At 36.8% G+C, this 18468-nt stretch overlaps 1 protein-coding gene across 1 annotated transcript; it reads left to right on the top strand.

Annotated features, from left to right (window-relative positions):
• The first annotated feature begins 799 nt into the window (after positions 1 to 799).
• On the top strand, positions 800 to 14411 carry LOC137649457 (protein FAM133-like). The gene is made up of 4 exons (XM_068382441.1): positions 800 to 861; positions 12569 to 12717; positions 13117 to 13232; positions 13926 to 14411. The coding sequence occupies exons 1-4, from the start codon at positions 800 to 802 to the stop codon at positions 14409 to 14411; spliced, it is 813 nt and encodes a 270-aa protein (XP_068238542.1).
• The last annotated feature ends 4057 nt before the right edge of the window (positions 14412 to 18468 follow it).

The following is an 18468-nucleotide window of genomic DNA, read 5'->3' as shown; positions in this document are numbered from 1 at the left end:
ATGAACTAAGTTTGAAGTCTCTGTGATAACGATGTCCAAACTTATGGCTGATGACGTGAATTGGATATTTTACTTGACCTTCAAAAATTTAATCATTTCCAGTTTTTTTTACATAACAGTTAATCCTTGCAAGTTTCATTACTCTATGATTAAAATTGTATCCAGGAAGCTCTTCACAAACAAACACACTAACACAAGCGCGCACACACCTGAAAACATAGCCTCCTTCCAACTTCGTTGGCGGAGGTAATGACTTCGACCAAGCTAATGTTACTGAAATTACCCCCTTCATACGCATGCTTTCTTTCAATTTCGATCGAGATAAAGTTATGGGGGAGGGAGGGGGGGGTCTCCTAACTTCTTCGATAATGTGGATTTGACAATTGACGCAAATGACGCAGTAAGACGCAGAATACACAAGTGCGTATAAGAACGACAAACTGATCTTGAAAGGTTCGTAGTGCGTAGTAGGGTTGCATTGAGTGATAGGATTAGGGAAGCAGCATTGAGAGAGAGAGAGAGAGAGAGAGAGAGAGAGAGAGAGAGAGAGAGAGAGAGAGAGAGAGAGGCTAAGTGAGTGAGTAGCTATGTGATTGAGTGGCTAAGTGAGAGTGAAGGCTAAGTGAGAGTGAGGGCGTGAGGGCTGAGTGAGAGTGAGTGGGTGGCTAAGTGAGTGAGTAGGTGGCTAAGTGAGAGAGAGAGAGAGAGAGAGAGAGAGAGAGGGGGGGAGTAAGTGAGTGGGATTAAGTGAGTGAGTGTGAGAGGGGGAGTGAGTGGGAGTAAGTGAGTGAGAGTGAGAATGGGAGTGAGAGTGAGAATGGGAGTGAGAGTGAGAGTAAGTGAGATTGAGAGTGGTAGTGAGTGAGTGTGATTGGGAGTGGGAGTAAATGAGAGAGAGTGAGAGTGGCAGTGAGAATGGGAATGGGAGTGAGAGTGAGAGTGAGAGGGAGTGGGAGTGGGAGTGAGAGTGAGAGTGAGTGGGAGTGGGAGTGCAAGTGGGAGGGAGTAGGAGTGGGAGGGAGTAGGAGTGAGAGTGAGAGTGAGTGGGAGTGGGAGTGAGAGGGAGTGGGAATGGGAGTGCAAGTGGGAGTGAGTGGGAGGGAGTAGGAGTGGGAAGGAGTAGGAGTGGGAGTGAGTGAGAGTGAGAGTGAGTGGGAGTGGGAGTGAGAGGGAGTGGGAATGGGAGTGCAAGTGGGAGTGAGTGGGAGGGAGTAGGAGTGGGAAGGAGTAGGAGTGGGAGTGAGTGAGAGTGAGAGTGAGTGGGAGTGGGAGTGGGAGTGGGAGTGAGAGGGATTGGGAATGGGAGTGCAAGTGGGAGTGAGTGGGAGGGAGTAGGAGTGGGAGGGAGTAGGAGTGGGAGGGAGTGAGTGGGAGTGAGTGGGAGTGAGAGAGTGGGAATGGGAGTGAGAGTGAGAGTGAGAGTGAGTGGGAGTAGGAGGGAGTAGGAGTGAGTGGGAGTGGGAGAGAGTGAGAGACTGAGACTGGGAGTGGAAGTGAGTGGACATGAGAGTGGGAGTGGGAGTGAGTGGGCGTTAGAGAGAGAGAGAGAGAGAGAGAGAGAGAGAGAGAGAGAGAGAGAGAGAGAGAGAGAGAATGTGTGTGTGTTTTAAAATCTTATATTTCTACTCACTTTGCATAAAAGACACACATGAGTAAGCTTAACTGATCACACAGCATATTGCGTATTTGTTAAATCCACATAATCGAAGGAAATAAAATCAATAACTAGAACGAGTACTCGGTAGAGCGCATACCTCCGCCAACGCCACATCACAAAATGATTTTTCCAGACAAATTGGATGAAACCCTTTTGTTCAAATTATCCGAGTGACACTAACTAAAAAAGTCACTATACCATAGTTATAAACGGGACAGGATACGCCACTGTAAAAAGTGAAATTCACGTAATTTAACTCGGGGGGAAAAACAATTTAACTTCCATATATTAACCCAAAAAATTGTTGTCTGTCGGCTGAATGATGCAAGATTTAACTATTGAAATTATTATATTCAAAATTAATTTGCTCAACGATGGTTTATGATAATATTTCCGAGAATATAAGTAGTTTTAAGTTTGTAGACTTGATAGAGCTTGTGTTCAAAATTTCTGTAATTATTTTCCTTGGAGAGAGAGAGAGAGAGAGAGAGAGAGAGAGAGAGAGAGAGAGAGAGAGAGAGAGAGAGAGAGAGAGTCATTACAAAACCTTTCCACAGTTCACAACCGGACAACTCTTGTCCGTCATATTTGTGTCCAGCAAAACTGGACAAAACTGTTTTCGCTTAATTGTCTGAGTGACAGCAACTAAAAAGTCACTATACGCAAGTCGAGAACAGTTCATTATACGCCAATGTAGATCGTGGAAGCGTAAATGACCGTCGGAAAAATGACAAAACGCCTATATACTACAAATTAGCAAATAAAATCACAAAAATCCGAATATTTTAACATCCTTTTCTTACGTGAAGATTTGTATAATAAATCTCAATACAAAAACATCATTATTACAGTATTTACTGTAATAACCAATCTAAATCTAATCTAAATATAATCTAGATACAATAATATTAAGGGTAACGAAATAGCTAAATATATAAGTGTGGGCGTAACTCACACTTTCCCTAAAGACCGATACAATTGTCAACGGAGACGGCTGGAGTGTTTTCAAACCTTTCATACAACTTGCGTACAAAAAAATAGTTGTATATATTCCAAAGCGTATATTTACCGTGTTAGTATTCATACGATGTATAAATATACAGTCCTATTTCATATGATTTACGAAGCCTACTCGAATGAGAAATGAGGCTAATGTATATATTTATACTAAATACTTATGTCATTTGGTTTGCACTATTTCGAACCTCACCTTCAATACAGAAACGTGAAAAATACATTTAAAATTCCGTCCAATAAGGCAGGACAATTCCTTGATACTTACAAGACCATGGTCTTCGGCAGCTCGAAATATGGCCGACCAAACCTTATGAATAATCACCGGCCCCTGTCTTTGCTTCGTCGAAAATGGTTAATACGATAAAAACCATTTCATTTTCTTGACTACAATCGAACGTCTAATGTTTATTAAATTAAATTCATCGCCCTATATATGGGGAAATAGTAAATACACCGTATTTTTCACCACTAGCTCAACTAGACATCCATCCGTCTTCACCTCAACAAAAGTGCGATTTTTATGTAGGTATTGGTGCTTTGGCCAATCAGAGACCTCAACTTTGCCTGTCATTTCTATAGTCGCCTCTTATTGGCTTATAGCTTCGTAATCTGACAAGAGGCTTTGGAAGCCCTTGTCCTATTGGCTGGTGGGATTGGTGACAATTTTCAGGTTTTATTTTTATCTATAATTTAATCCATTAGTGTCTACAACTAATAAAATTGGATAATAAAAATGTAAGGTTATAAATTAATTGCTAGAAAAAATCTATATATTCATGAATAATAAACGTGGATAAGAACAAATATATTATGTAATAGAAATTCGAAAAAAAAATGCATCCGTATCCCAAAATAAGTTTACGCATAAATAAATATGTAAAAACGCAAAAGTGTATTATACGCTGTACATATTTTGGATGGCAAAGTAAGAAACAAAGCTTAAAGATTTTTCATCTACGGTTGTAGTTTAACTAATAATAATAATAATAATAATAATAATAATAATAATTATATATATATATACATATATATACATATATACACACACACACATATATATATATATATATATATATATATATATATATATATATATATATATACTATATATATATATATATATATATATGTATATGCGTAAAAATCACAGGAAAACGTGATGCTCAGATGCAGAAGAACCACAGGGAAAATGAAAATACAGAATATACACTTGAGTCCTGACTAGTTTCGTGATACTTCCTCAGAGGACTGATTTATTGAGAGAGGTTTCTTACATTTTATACGGAAAGCAAAAGTACGAACATACATATAGAGATTTAGAGAACACTGACACTCCCTTACCCGCTACCTGGGCGTAGGAGGAGTCCGAAAGCTCGTTAGACACCTGCTAAAAAGGGTCATTTCTAGTGGCGGGTATATTCTTGTTTTCTTCTTATTTTACTTTCATTACAGTTATTTATATGTCAATGCACAAAATTACAAATATATATACATATATATACATACATATACATATACATACATACACACATACACATATACATACATATACATATATATATATATACATATATATATACATATATACATATATACATACATATATATATATACACATATACATATACATACATACACACACATACATATACATATACATACACATACACATATACATATATATACATACATACAGATACAAATACATATACATATACATAAATACTTACACATACACATACATATACATACACATACACATATACATACATATACACACGCATATATACATGTATACATATATACACATACATACCTATGCATATATACATTTATATGTATACAACATTAGTATCATAAACATATAATCATGTATATATCAATACTTATATCTAGCATAACACTATATAGTGCCAATATACTTATGCATAATATATAAAATAATTGTTTCTTTTAATGAATGGTAGCTTAGGTCTAAATATTAATTTCACACCGACGTTAATTATTCACAATACATTCAATTCTACATTAAGTGGTTAATGTTTTTTTATATAGTTTACAAATCTCTTTACATATAAAGGCGTCGAGTTTATACATTCCATGACCAATATTCAAGTTGTTTTCAAAGGTTTCTTTTATGAAACTGGACTCTATGAAGTTTCTTTCTACTAAGTTATTTGAATGAACCAATTTCTTTGCACCTGACCAATTAATAGGGTGATTTTTATCTCTAACGTGGGCAAAGAGTGCATTATTATCTTGAGCATACCTGACACTTTTCTTATGTTGTTCAATTCTCTTTTCTAAGGCTTTACGGTTTAAATTTCTCGATGTCATCAAGTGCAGTGAATAGTGTAGAAATTACGAATGGAGTGTGTAACCTGGAGAAATTCAGTGATATTTCTGTAGAAGAAGTAAATATGATTAAGGGTATTATATACAGCAATATGAAAAAACCAGTGGTTCCAAATTGCCCAAAAAGATTCAAGAGAGCAATTGCCGAATTGAAGCAAGATAGAAATATTAAGTTGACAAAAGCCGATAAATCTGGAGCACTGGTAATCTTGAATAAAAATGATTATATAGAAAAAATGGAAAACCTCTTGAGTGATGAAAACACATACATGGAATTAAGAAAAAATCCAATTGAGTTTGTGAATAGTAGTTACAACAAAAAAGTGAAAGAGTTATTAAAAGGGAATGAAGATCTGATAAAAAAGGTTTGTACAATATCACCAACATTGCCATATATGTATGGAACTATTAAAACTCATAAGCCAAATTATCCAGCTAGGCCAATAATTAGCTCTGTAGGTTCAGCAGCATATAAATTATCTAAGTACCTCGTGAATATCCTCAATCCTTTAGTTGGCACCATCTCATATTCAAATATAAAAAATAATGTAGACTTGATTAATAAACTGAATGAAGTACAGATCAACAGTACCTGTAGGCTTGTCAGTTTTGATGTAGTCTCACTATTCACAAAAGTACCTATTGATGACATGTTGGAATTTTTATCTGAAACATTAGATAATAGACAATTGAATCTACCATTCTCCATACAAACTTTAATAGAATTAATTAAAATATGTATAAAAGATTGTAAATTTGAATTCAATGGGAGATTTTATGCACAAACTTTTGGTATGGCTATGGGAAACCCTTTATCCCCAGTATTGAGCAACCTATACATGGAATTTTTTGAAAGCAGAATCGTAAATAACATCATACCTAATAATGTAAAATGGTTTCGATATATTGACGACATAATATGTGTGTGGCCAGGAAATGAAAATTTAGATAACTTTCTTCTTAGATTGAATAGTTTGGTACCATCAATAAATTTCACTATGGAGCTGGAGAATAATTGTACCCTACCTTTTTTGGATTGTCGCATACATAGATGTAATAATAATCTCAAGTTCAGTGTATACAGAAAGCCAACGAATATCTCGGCATATGTCCATTATTACTCAAACCAAGGCAACAAAGTTAAGAAATCTGTATTTACTTCTATGTTTTTAAGAGCATTCCGAGTCTGCAGCCCTGAATATATTGATGACGAAATAAATGGTATTAGAGCAATAGGTAAAAAACTAAAGTATCCTGAAATTGTATTAGATGATGCCCTAAGAACAGCAAAAAAGACTTTTTTCGGTAATGATAACAGAAAAAACTATAACACACAAAATTTACTTGTACTACCTTATTGTGATTCATTTAAAGAAATTCCCCAACTGTTAAAAAACTTCAATGTAAATGTAGCATTTAAGAGTAAAAATACAATAAAAACAGCCTTAATAAAGAATTCTCCTGACATTACCAAGGGATGTGTATATCGTATTCCATGCAATGCTTGTGAAAAATACTATATTGGTCAAACTGGTAAAGCCTTAGAAAAGAGAATTGAACAACATAAGAAAAGTGTCAGGTATGCTCAAGATAATAATGCACTCTTTGCCCACGTTAGAGATAAAAATCACCCTATTAATTGGTCAGGTGCAAAGAAATTGGTTCATTCAAATAACTTAGTAGAAAGAAACATCATAGAGTCCAGTTTCATAAAAGAAACCTTTGAAAACAACTTGAATATTGGTCATGGAATGTATAAACTCGACGCCTTTATATGTAAAGAGATTTGTAAACTATATAAAAAAACATTAACCACTTAATGTAGAATTGAATGTATTGTGAATAATTAACGTCGGTGTGAAATTAATATTTAGACCTAAGCTACCATTCATTAAAAGAAACAATTATTTTATATATTATGCATAAGTATATTGGCACTATATAGTGTTATGCTAGATATAAGTATTGATATATACATGATTATATGTTTATGATACTAATGTTGTATACATATAAATGTATATATGCATAGGTATGTATGTGTATATATGTATACATGTATATATGCGTGTGTATATGTATGTATATGTGTATGTGTATGTATATGTATGTGTATGTGTAAGTATTTATGTATATGTATATGTATTTGTATCTGTATGTATGTATATATATGTATATGTGTATGTGTATGTATATGTATATGTATGTGTGTGTATGTATGTATATGTATATGTGTATATATATATATGTATGTATATATGTATATATGTATATATATATGTATATATATATATATATGTATAGGTATGTATATGTGTATGTGTGTATGTATGTATATGTATATGTATGTATATATATGTATATATATTTGTAATTTTGTGCATTGACATATAAATAACTGTAATGAAAGTAAAATAAGAAGAAAACAAGAATATACCCGCCACTAGAAATGACCCTTTTTAGCAGGTGTCTAACGAGCTTTCGGACTCCTCCTACGCCCAGGTAGCGGGTAAGGGAGTGTCAGTGTTCTCTAAATCTCTATATGTATGTTCGTACTTTTGCTTTCCGTATAAAATGTAAGAAACCTCTCTCAATAAATCAGTCCTCTGAGGAAGTATCACGAAACTAGTCAGGACTCAAGTGTATATTCTGTATTTTCATTTTCCCTGTGGTTCTTCTGCATATATGTATATGTATATATATATACTGTATATATATATATATATATATATATATATATATATATATATATATATATATATATATATATATATATATATTCCAACTAGGGTTGTAGTTTAGCTAGTGATGATAAAAATAATAACAATAATAATAATAATAATAATAATAATAATTATATATACATATATATATATATATATATATATATATATATATATATATATATATATATATATATATATATATATATTGAGTGGGGAAACGTTAACGTAGTAAAAGGATATAGGCACCACCATGATCAGCAAAGCTGTACTAGTAAGGGGCACCTATACTAGGTTGGTTTGCTGTGAGCGATCAGACAAAAAATCCACGCTGTCCAGCTTGATGATGAAAACTGGCATAATCCCAGAAACGAAAAAAGAAGTCTGAGGCCTTTTTCCAGCAGTGGACTAGAAACAGCCGTTTCTAGTCTAGTGCAGGACAAGGGTCTCAGACATGTCATTGTTCATTTTGGGGTTTGGTCAGTTTTCATCACCACGCTGGCCAACTGCGGATTTGTGATGGTGGGAGATTTTCGTCTGATCGCTCACAGCAAACCTACCTAGTATGGGTAGCCCTGACTAGTACAGCTTTGCAGATCATTGCGATACACAAACCCTTTCACCACGTTAAGGTGTTACAAATCAGAATATATATATATATATATATATATATATATATATATATATATATATATATATATATATACTGTCAAGTAATGCCTACAGTGCATTACGTGAGGTGCACTGCATGCACTATTCTCCATGGAGTAACTCAAGTGGCATTAGACCTAAGCAAAGACAATAATAATATAGTTTATATCAAAATAAATTTCCAAAATTTGAATGATGTTAGATCAAGTCATTATTATTTTGAAAAATTCTCACAATACGAATGAATTAAATTTATAACACACACAACAACAACAACAACAATAAATCCAGCTATTTATAGTCCACTGCAGGACAAAGGCCTCAGACATGTCATTATTCCATTATTCATGTCTGTGGTTTGGCCATTTTCATCACCAAACTGGCCACTGCGGATTGGTGATGGTGGAAGACTTTAGTCTGATCGCTCACAGCAAACCAACCTAGTATGGGTAGCCCTGACAAGCACAGCTTGCTGATCATGGCGATACACAAACCCTTTCATTACGTTAAGGTATCACAACAACAATACACACACACACACACACACACACACACATATATATATATATATATATATAATCTAATTAAGTATGGTTACATTAACCTTTTTAAAACAATGGATAAAGACCTTCAAAATTGATGTTTTATCATATAATTAATTTCAATGGAGAGATTAACTTTATTACAGCTTATTTTGCTCGTAATTCTTCAAAAATTGATTATTATCAATACCAATATTATTATTAAATGAATACGATTTTCCCTAAAGTACTTCAGCAATTCCTTGATTATGAGTCTTGTCCCAAGAATCGTCATGTTGCGCGCACACAAGCACGCATACACACACATACACACACACACACACACACACACACATATATATATATATATATATATATATATATATATATATATATATATATATATATATATATATATATATATATATATATATATATATATATACTGTATATGTGTGTGTGTGTGTCCTGTTATTCTTTACGACTATCTATTGAATGTAATTATCGTTATATATATATATATATATATATATATATATATATATATATATAGAGAGAGAGAGAGAGAGAGAGAGAGAGAGAGAGAGAGAGAGAGAGAGAGAGAGAGAGAGAGACTAGTTGCTGACTGTATGATTTGAAGGTAAATAATCCCTTAAGTCAAATTAAATACTGACAAAACATGAGTCATTACTTATATAGATCACTTGTAGCAGAAGCGAGACTGAATAATAAAGGAATGAGGACACAAGATAAATTTAAATAACCGTCACAGACACACACACACACATTATAATTCTTACTACTTTCCCCCTCTTTGACCAATATTTATCATTGTTTCTTCTTATTCCCCTTCCTTCAATTCCTATCTTTTCCTGTATCCCAATCTTTCGCTTGAACTCGGTTGTAAAAATATTGGCTCACTTTTTCCCACGGTCTGAGGGGGGGGGGAGGAGGAGGCCACCTGTCAATCAGCTAGTTTGGGCGTTAATTAAATTACTGCTGTTGGGAAAGAATTGGGATAGAGGAAAAGATGGGGGATTGAAAGAAGGGGAATAAGAAGCAAGGATAAATACCAAACGAATGGAGAGGAAAGGAGTAAGAACTGATTGCCTTTACGTACATATCTATCTCGTAAATAAACCTCACTTTTTGCGATTAAAAAGTTGAATGAAAAAGGCAGATATGTCAATTTAAAAAGATATTAAAATGATCTTCATAGTCTTGTAATTTGCATCGTATTGAAAACCTCCATGTCTGGAAATGTCCAAGAATAATAGTGTATGTGCGTGTGTCTGTCTGTGATGATTATCTAAATTCGTGTCCTCATTCCCTCATTATTCATTATCGCTTCTGCTACAACTGATCAGTTTAAGTAATGACAAGTCATGTTATGTCAGTATTCAATTCGTTTTAAAGGAATTATTTACCTTTAGATAATACAGTCAGCATCTAATCTCTCTCTCTCTCTCTCTCTCTCTCTCTCTCTCTCTCTCTCTCTCTCTCTCTCTCTCTCTCTCTCTCTCTCTGTATATATATACATGTATATATATATATATATATATATATATATATATATATATATATATATATATATATATATATATATATATATATATATATATATATATATATATATATATACTGTATTATATATTAACATATATATAAATATACGCACATATATATAAATATATTTACTGCATATATATTGACATATATATAATTATACATATATATATATATATATATATATATATATATATATATATATATATATATATATATATATATATATATATATATATATAAAACGAAAATGAAATTTAATAGATAGGCATAAAGAATAACCGAATGGGTCCCTAGTTATCGCAAAACCAGCAGGGAAAGGAAGAGAAGACGATGGATTGACGAATTAAGGAAATTTGCAGGCATAAACTAACATAGAAAGACCATAAACAGACGCGAATGGATAAAAAAAGTCTGGGGCCTTTGTTCTGCAGTGGAATAGTAAAGTCTGATATATATATATATATATATATATATATATATATATATATATATATATATATATATATATATATATATATATATATATGTATATATATATATATATATATATATATATATATATATATATATAGATATAGATATATATATATATATATATATATATATATATATATATATATATATATATATATATATATATATATATATATATATATATATATACAGGGAGAGAGAGAGAGAGAGAGAGAGAGAGAGAGAGAGAGAGAGAGAGAGATGAACGTTTTTTTCTGCGAATAAACGGAAATGAAATATGAGCAGAATACTCTCTCTCTCTCTCTCTCTCTCTCTCTCTCTCTCTCTCTCTCTCTCTCTCTCTCTCTCTCTCTCTCTCTCTCTCTCTCTCTCTCATTTACACCGGCCATTAGGATAGGAAAGTATTTCTATGAATGGAGTGAAAAAGAACAAAATCGTCATCAGCGTAAAATTTCTCCTGTTTTCCGCCTATGAAGACATTTCGAAGACTTCTTCAAAGAGAGAGAGAGAGAGAGAGAGAGAGATTTGGGATTCCTTATTCTTCCGATTATTTCTTCAACTGTTAACACGAATACAAAGGAAATTTATACATTCCGGGAATGATCGAAGATGAAATAAGAACGCTTCCAGAATGGTCTTCAGGGGCTTCCAGAACGGTCTTCAGGGGCTTCCAGAATGGTCTTCAGGGGGTGAGATTTGCCTCAGAAGCGTCTTAGCTGATAAATGTTACGATTCGCACAGAAAGAAAATTATGAATAAATCTTTCCTTTTGTTATGGTTTTTTAATTCCTTTCTGTATTTCTTTATCTTCTGGATTCTCGGTCGTTCTATTCGTTTATGTATGTATGTATGTATGTATGTATGTATGTATGTATGTATGTATGTATGTATGTATATAAGAAAGTTATTATCCACTATTGTCTCTCTCTCTCTCTCTCTCTCTCTCTCTCTCTCTCTCTCTCTCTCTCTCTCTCTCACCTTCATACCTGGAGACATTTGGACTCCAGTTGAAGCCATAAGAGAATTTGCTGTATTCTCTCTCTCTCTCTCTCTCTCTCTCTCTCTCTCTCTCTCTCTCTCTCTCTCTCTCTCTCTCTCTCTCTCTCTCTCAGTCCTCAACTTGCTTTTTTTTTTTAAATAATGCTAAATTCAGGAAAGGTTTCGGTAATCATAAATATGGTTTATCAAGTATTCAAAGCATTTGGCGTGAATTTTGAAATGGAGGCAATGAAGAAAGCAGTAAAAATTCTCCTTAACGGAGGATGGCAATGGAGATCAGCTCTGGAGGAAGAGCTGGACTTGTGCGACGCGGCGCGTCAGAATCTGCAGGATTACAGGACCCAAAACGGGATGTGGCGGCGTCTGCATTCTGCCCTTGGGTACATCGGTTTATCGAACCTGGTCAGGTACGAGGAACCGAACCTGTCACCCTGCGACGGGACTCTGGTGGGCCTGGCGAGGGACATTGTCGGCGACGAAGCAGTGGAGAAGGATGAGATTCTCCGTTTGGTCGACCAACATGTCCTTTGGCCGAAGATGGCCTTGCTCTTGGGCACAGCTGCCTTTGGCACTGCTGCCGTCGGAGCATTTTTCTTTTTCAGGTACCTGTGTGGAAGAAACGGAAGAGGAGGAGAGACTGTGAGAGATGAAGAGCTTTTGCAGAATCTTCTTGAGCAAATCGGGGAAACTACCCAGGAAGAGGATGAGTTTCTTCCAGCTGAAGGAATGTTCCAGGAAGAGCTGGAAGAGGGTGAGTTTCTTCCAGCTGAAGGAATGTTCCAGGAAGAGCTGGAAGAGGGCGAGTTTCTTCCAGCTGAAGGAATGTTCCAGGAAGAGCTGGAAGAGGGCGAGTTTCTTCCAGCTGAAGGAATGTTCCAGGAAGAGCTGGAAGAGGGCGAGTTTCTTCCAGCTGAAGGAATGTTCCAGGAAGAGCTGGAAGAGGGCGAGTTTCTTCCAGCTGAAGGAATGTTCCAGGAAGAGCTGGAAGAGGGCGAGTTTCTTCCAGCTGAAGGAATGTTCCAGGACGAGCTGGAAGAGGGTGAGTTTCTTCCAGCTGAAAGAATGTTCCAGGAAGAGCTGGAAGAGAGTGAGTTTCTTCCAGCTGAAGGAATGTTCCAGGAAGAGCTGGAAGATAGTGAATATCTTCCAGCTGAAGAAGCATTCCCCGAAGAGCTGGAAGATGGTGAATTTCTTCCAGCTGAAGTAGCTTTCCAGGAATTCGATCTTCCTGCTGAACAAGAGGTCGAGGATGAACTGGAAGATGAAGTAGATCTTCCTGCGGAACAAGAGGTCGAGGATGAACTGGAAGATGAAGTAGATCCTGCGGAACAAGAGGTCGAGGATGAACTGGAAGATGAAGTCGATCTTCCTGCTGAACAAGAGGTCGAGGATGAACTGGAAGAAGAGATCGATCTCCCTGCTGAACAAGAGGTCGAGGATGAACTGGAAGAAGAGATCGATCTCCCTGCTGAACAGGAGGTCGAGGATGAACTGGAAGATGAAGTAGATCTTCCTGCGGAACAAGAGGTCGAGGATGAACTGGAAGAAGAGATCGATCTCCCTGCTGAACAAGAGGTCGAGGATGAACTGGAGGAAGAGATCGATCTCCCTGCTGAACAGGAGGTCGAGGATGAACTGGAAGATGAGATCGATCTCCCTGCTGAACAAGAGGTCGAGAATGAACTGGAAGAAGAGATCGATCTCCCTGCTGAACAAGAGGTCGAGGATGAACTGGAAGAAGAGATCGATCTCCCTGCTGAACAAGAGGTCGAGGATGAACTGGAAGATGAAATCGATCTTCCATTGGAAGAACAGCTAACTGAGCCTGTTCTTCCTCAAAGAGGAGAAGAAAAGGATGTAGAGGAAGAGAAGGAGGAAGAAGAAAAAGTTCTTACTCTTGAAGAACATCGGTCTGAAGACGATTCAAAGGCAGTGAGAAGTGATAAAAAACTCCCAAAGAAAAAGAGGAGAAAAAGAAAGCTCTCAAAGGAAGAGATCAGTAATGGCAAAGTGTCTAAGGAAGAAAGCAGTAATAGTGAAGTGTCTAAGGAAGAGAGCAGTAATAGTGAAGTGTCTAAGGAAGAGATGAATAACAGAGAGCTATTAAAGAAAGAGAGAATTAATGGAAAGCTCTCAAATAAAAAGAGGAGTAATAAAAAACTCTCAAAGAGAGAGGATAGGAAAAGACAGCTCTCAAAGGCAGAAAGAAAAAATAGCAATCTCTCAAAGGAGCAGAGCAGTAATGAAGAGTTCTCAGAGGAAGAAGAGAGATTGGATTCTGATATATATGAAGTTCCTGTTCATAATTACTACAGTGTGTTGTCCGGTAAAGAGGATATGGACAGAAGTCCTTTGAAGTCGTCGTCACAAAAATCAGAAAGGAAGACTGCAAATAAGAAAAGAGGAAGAGGAGGAAGACGTAATAGAAACTGTAGAAAAAATTAAAAGCCCCATAAAATAAAAACAGAAAAAACTGAAAAAAAAAGTAATAAAATGCTAAAAAAAATCTAAAAAAAAATACAAAATGGAAAATTAAAAAAAGTGGATAATTTTTTGTGAAAAAGAAGTTTAAGTTCACTACTTCGAAAAAAAAAAATTCAGGATGTTTAGAATAACTGCCCACCTCAATGGATTTGTGGCTAAACCCCTCAGCTGAAATGGTGCTTGGACTAACTGAAAAGGATGGCTCTGCAGAGGGAAGAAACTTGGCTGAGTTTAGTATGCTATGTACCTTGATGGGGTGTACAGGACCTTTGTCAAGTGTACAAATGGTCGGATATCTAGATCTATTCTTTCGGATACCAACCTTCGGGTGGTTCTGGGGGAATAATCTAGAAGACCGGCTCTGCAGAGGGATGAAGCTGGGATTCTTCTAGTATGCAGACTAGTTCTTGGAGGTTGGGCCAAAACCATTTTGCTGGGGAAAGAAGCTGCATCATCTTTTTGAAGGTGGCATTTATGGTTTGGTGAACATCAGCACCTTAAATAATATTTAGAAAATAGCAGCAGTAACAGAAGCTGCTAGCAGCAGTAGCAGCAGCAGCAGCAGCAGCAACAGTGGAGCAGTAGCATTATTTAGTAGCACTGGAGCAGCAGTCTGATTGACTTTTGCTGTACTTGGCTAGCTGGAGTGAGGGAAGTTAGCTGAAACCTATTTTGGTAAAAAGGGGCTACCTCTGGCGCGGCGTAAAAACCCGTAAGTTCAAAGCCCAGAACACTGAAATAGGCTTTAATATGCTTCTCTCTTTCATTTAGTCATCTACACAGTATGGCATAGATTATCATAAAACCTTCATGGTGCTCCCAGAGATTTTGAATGCTGTCATCAGTCACGATTGACTACTGCTGTATTTGGCTAGCTGAAGTGAGGGAAGTTAGCCGAAACCTACTTTAGTGCAAATGGGCTACATTAGGTTAGGTCAGGTTAGGTTATGTTAGGTTAGGTTAGGTTAGGTTAGGTTAGCTACCTCTTGCGCGGCGTAAAAACCCGCAAGTTTAGAGCCCAGAACACTGAAATAGGTTTTGATATGCTTCTCTCCTTCATTTAGTCAACTACACAGTATGGCATCGATTATCATAAATGGTGCTTGGACTGACTGGAAAGGGTAGCTCTGCAGAGGGAAGGAACCTGGCTGATTCTAGTATGTTATGTACCTTGATGGGGTGCACAGGGCTTTGTCAAGTGTACAACATGGTCGGATATCTAGATCTATTCTTTTGGATACCAACCTTCGGGTGGTTCTGGGGGAATAATCTAGAAGACCGGCTCTGCAGAGGGATGTAGCTGGGATTCTTCTAGTATGCAGACTAGTTCTTGGAGATTGGGCCAAAACCATTTTGCTGGGGAAAGAAGCTGCATCATCTTTTTGAAGGTGGTATTTATGGTTTGGTGAACAGCAGCACCTTAAATAATATTTAGAAAATAGCAGCAGTAACAGAAGCTGCTAGCAGCAGCAGCAGCAGCAGCAACAGTGGAGCAGTAGCATTATTTAGTAGCACTGGAGCAGCAGTCCGATTGACTTTTGCTGTACTTGGCTAGCTGGAGTGAGGGAAGTTAGCTGAAACCTATTTTGGTAAAAAGGGGCTACCTCTGGCGCGGCGTAAAAACCCGTAAGTTCAAAGCCCAGAACACTGAAATAGGCTTTAATATGCTTCTCTCATTCATTTAGTCATCTACACAGTATGGCATAGATTATCATAAAACCTTCATGGTGCTCCCATAGATTTTGAATGCTGTCATCAGTCACGATTGACTACTGCTGTAATTGGCTAGCTGGGGTGAGGGAAGTTAGCTGAAACCTATTTTGGTAAAAAGGGGCTACCTCTGGCGCGGCGTAAAAACCCGTAAGTTCAAAGCCCAGAACACTGAAATAGGTTTTGATATGCTTCTCTCCTTCATTTAGTCATCTACACAGTATGGCATAGATTATCATAAAACCTTCATGGTGCTCCCATAGATTTTGAATGCTGTCATCAGTCACGATTGACTACTGCTGTAATTGGCTAGCTGGGGTGAGGGAAGTTAGCTGAAACCTATTTTGGTAAAAAGGGGCTACCTCTGGCGCGGCGTAAAAACCCGTAAGTTCAAAGCCTAGAACACTGAAATAGGCTTTAATATGCTTCTCTCTTTCATTTAGTCATCTACACAGTATGGCATAGATTATCATAAAACCTTCATGGTGCTCCCAGAGATTTTGAATGCTGTCATCAGTCACGATTGACTACTGCTGTATTTGGCTAGCTGAAGTGAGGGAAGTTAGCCGAAACCTACTTTAGTGCAAATGGGCTACATTAGGTTAGGTTAGGTTAGGTTATGTTAGGTTAGGTTAGGTTAGGTTAGGTTAGCTACCTCTTGCGCGGCGTAAAAACCCGCAAGTTTAGAGCCCAGACCACTGAAATAGGTTTTGATATGCTTCTCTCCTTCATTTAGTCAACTACACAGTATGGCATCGATTATCATAAATGGTGCTTGGACTGACTGGAAAGGGTAGCTCTGCAGAGGGAAGGAACCTGGCTGATTCTAGTATGTTATGTACCTTGATGGGGTGCACAGGGCTTTGTCAAGTGTACAACATGGTCGGATATCTAGATCTATTCTTTTGGATACCTATCTTCGTTTGGTTCTGGGGGCATAATCTAGAAGACTGGCTATGCAGAGGGATGAAGCTGGGATTCTTCTAGTATGCAGACAAGTTCTTTGAGGTTGAACCAAGACATCTTTGGCTGGGAAGAGAAGCTACATCTTTTGGAGGTAGTCCTTCATCAGTCCAAATTTTTAGGAGCTCGCAGCTGTGGAGCATCAAATAGCAGGAGCAGAAGATAGTAATAGCTAGCAAAAGTTAGCAGCAGTAGCAGAACCAGCAGCAATGGGAAAGCAACGGTTAGCAGTAGCTAGCAGCAGTCGCAGCTGAAGTTAGCAGCAGTATGCAGCAGACGTTAGCAGAAGCAGCTAGCAGCAGCTAGGAGCAACAACAAGCAGCATGTGCTAGCAGCAGCAGCTTGCAGCAGCAACAGTTGCAGTAGCGAGCGGCTGCAGCAGAAGCAAGCAGCAGCTGCAGCAGGCTGCAGCAGCAGCAGCAGCTAGCAAAAGCAGCAGCAGCTACCAAAGGTAGCAGCAGCTGCAGCTAGCAAAAGCAGCAGCAGCAGCAGTCTGCAAAAGCAGCAGTAAGCAGCAGCAGCAGCAGCTAGCAAAAGCAGCAGCAGCTACCAAAGGTAGCAGCAGCTGCAGCTAGCAAAAGCAGCAATCTGCAAAAGCAGCAGTAAGCAGCAGCAGCAGCCGCAAGCAAGAGCAGCAGTAGCAGCAGCAAGCAGCAGCACTAGCAACAGCAGCTTGCAGTAGCAAATAGCAGCAGCTAGTAGCCGAAAGCAACGTTGCAGCATACAACAGCTAGCAATAGCAGAGACTGCAGCTAGCAGCAGCAGTAATTAGCAGCTACAATTGATAGTAGCTAACAGCATCAGTTATGAGAGAGAGCAGAATCTGCCAACAGCTGGGGGTCGTGAGAAACACCAGGAACAGATGCAGCAAAAAAAAAAAAAATGGAAATACTAAAAAAATAAAAAAAAAAGGAAAAAAAAGGCAGCTGACAGAGGAGGAAGAGAAGGAGGAGGAGAAGCAGCAAAAAAAACAATAAACAAAAAAATGGTGATTATAATATCGCCACCAAAAAAAAAAAAAAAAATTGTGATTATAATATCGCCACCAAAAAAAATAAAAAATATAAAAGATGGTGATTATGATATCGCCACCAAAAAAAAAAAAATGAAAAAATGGTGATTATAATATCGCCACCAAAAAAAAAAAAAATGGTGATTATAATATTGCCACCAAAAAAAATAAAAAACAAAAAAATGGTGATTATCATATCGCCACCAAAAAAAAATTAAAAACAAAAAAATGGTGATTATAATATCGCCACCAAAAAAAGTAAAAAACAAAAAAATGGTGATTATAATATCGCCACCAAAAAAAATTAAAAACAAAAAAATGGTGATTGTAATA

The sequence above is a fragment of the Palaemon carinicauda genome, chromosome 11 (assembly GCF_036898095.1).
Source record: "Palaemon carinicauda isolate YSFRI2023 chromosome 11, ASM3689809v2, whole genome shotgun sequence".
Taxonomy (NCBI): Eukaryota; Metazoa; Arthropoda; class Malacostraca; order Decapoda; family Palaemonidae; genus Palaemon; species Palaemon carinicauda.
Note: the sequence above shows the minus strand (reverse complement) of the source record. Positions and strands in the feature narration are given on the sequence as shown.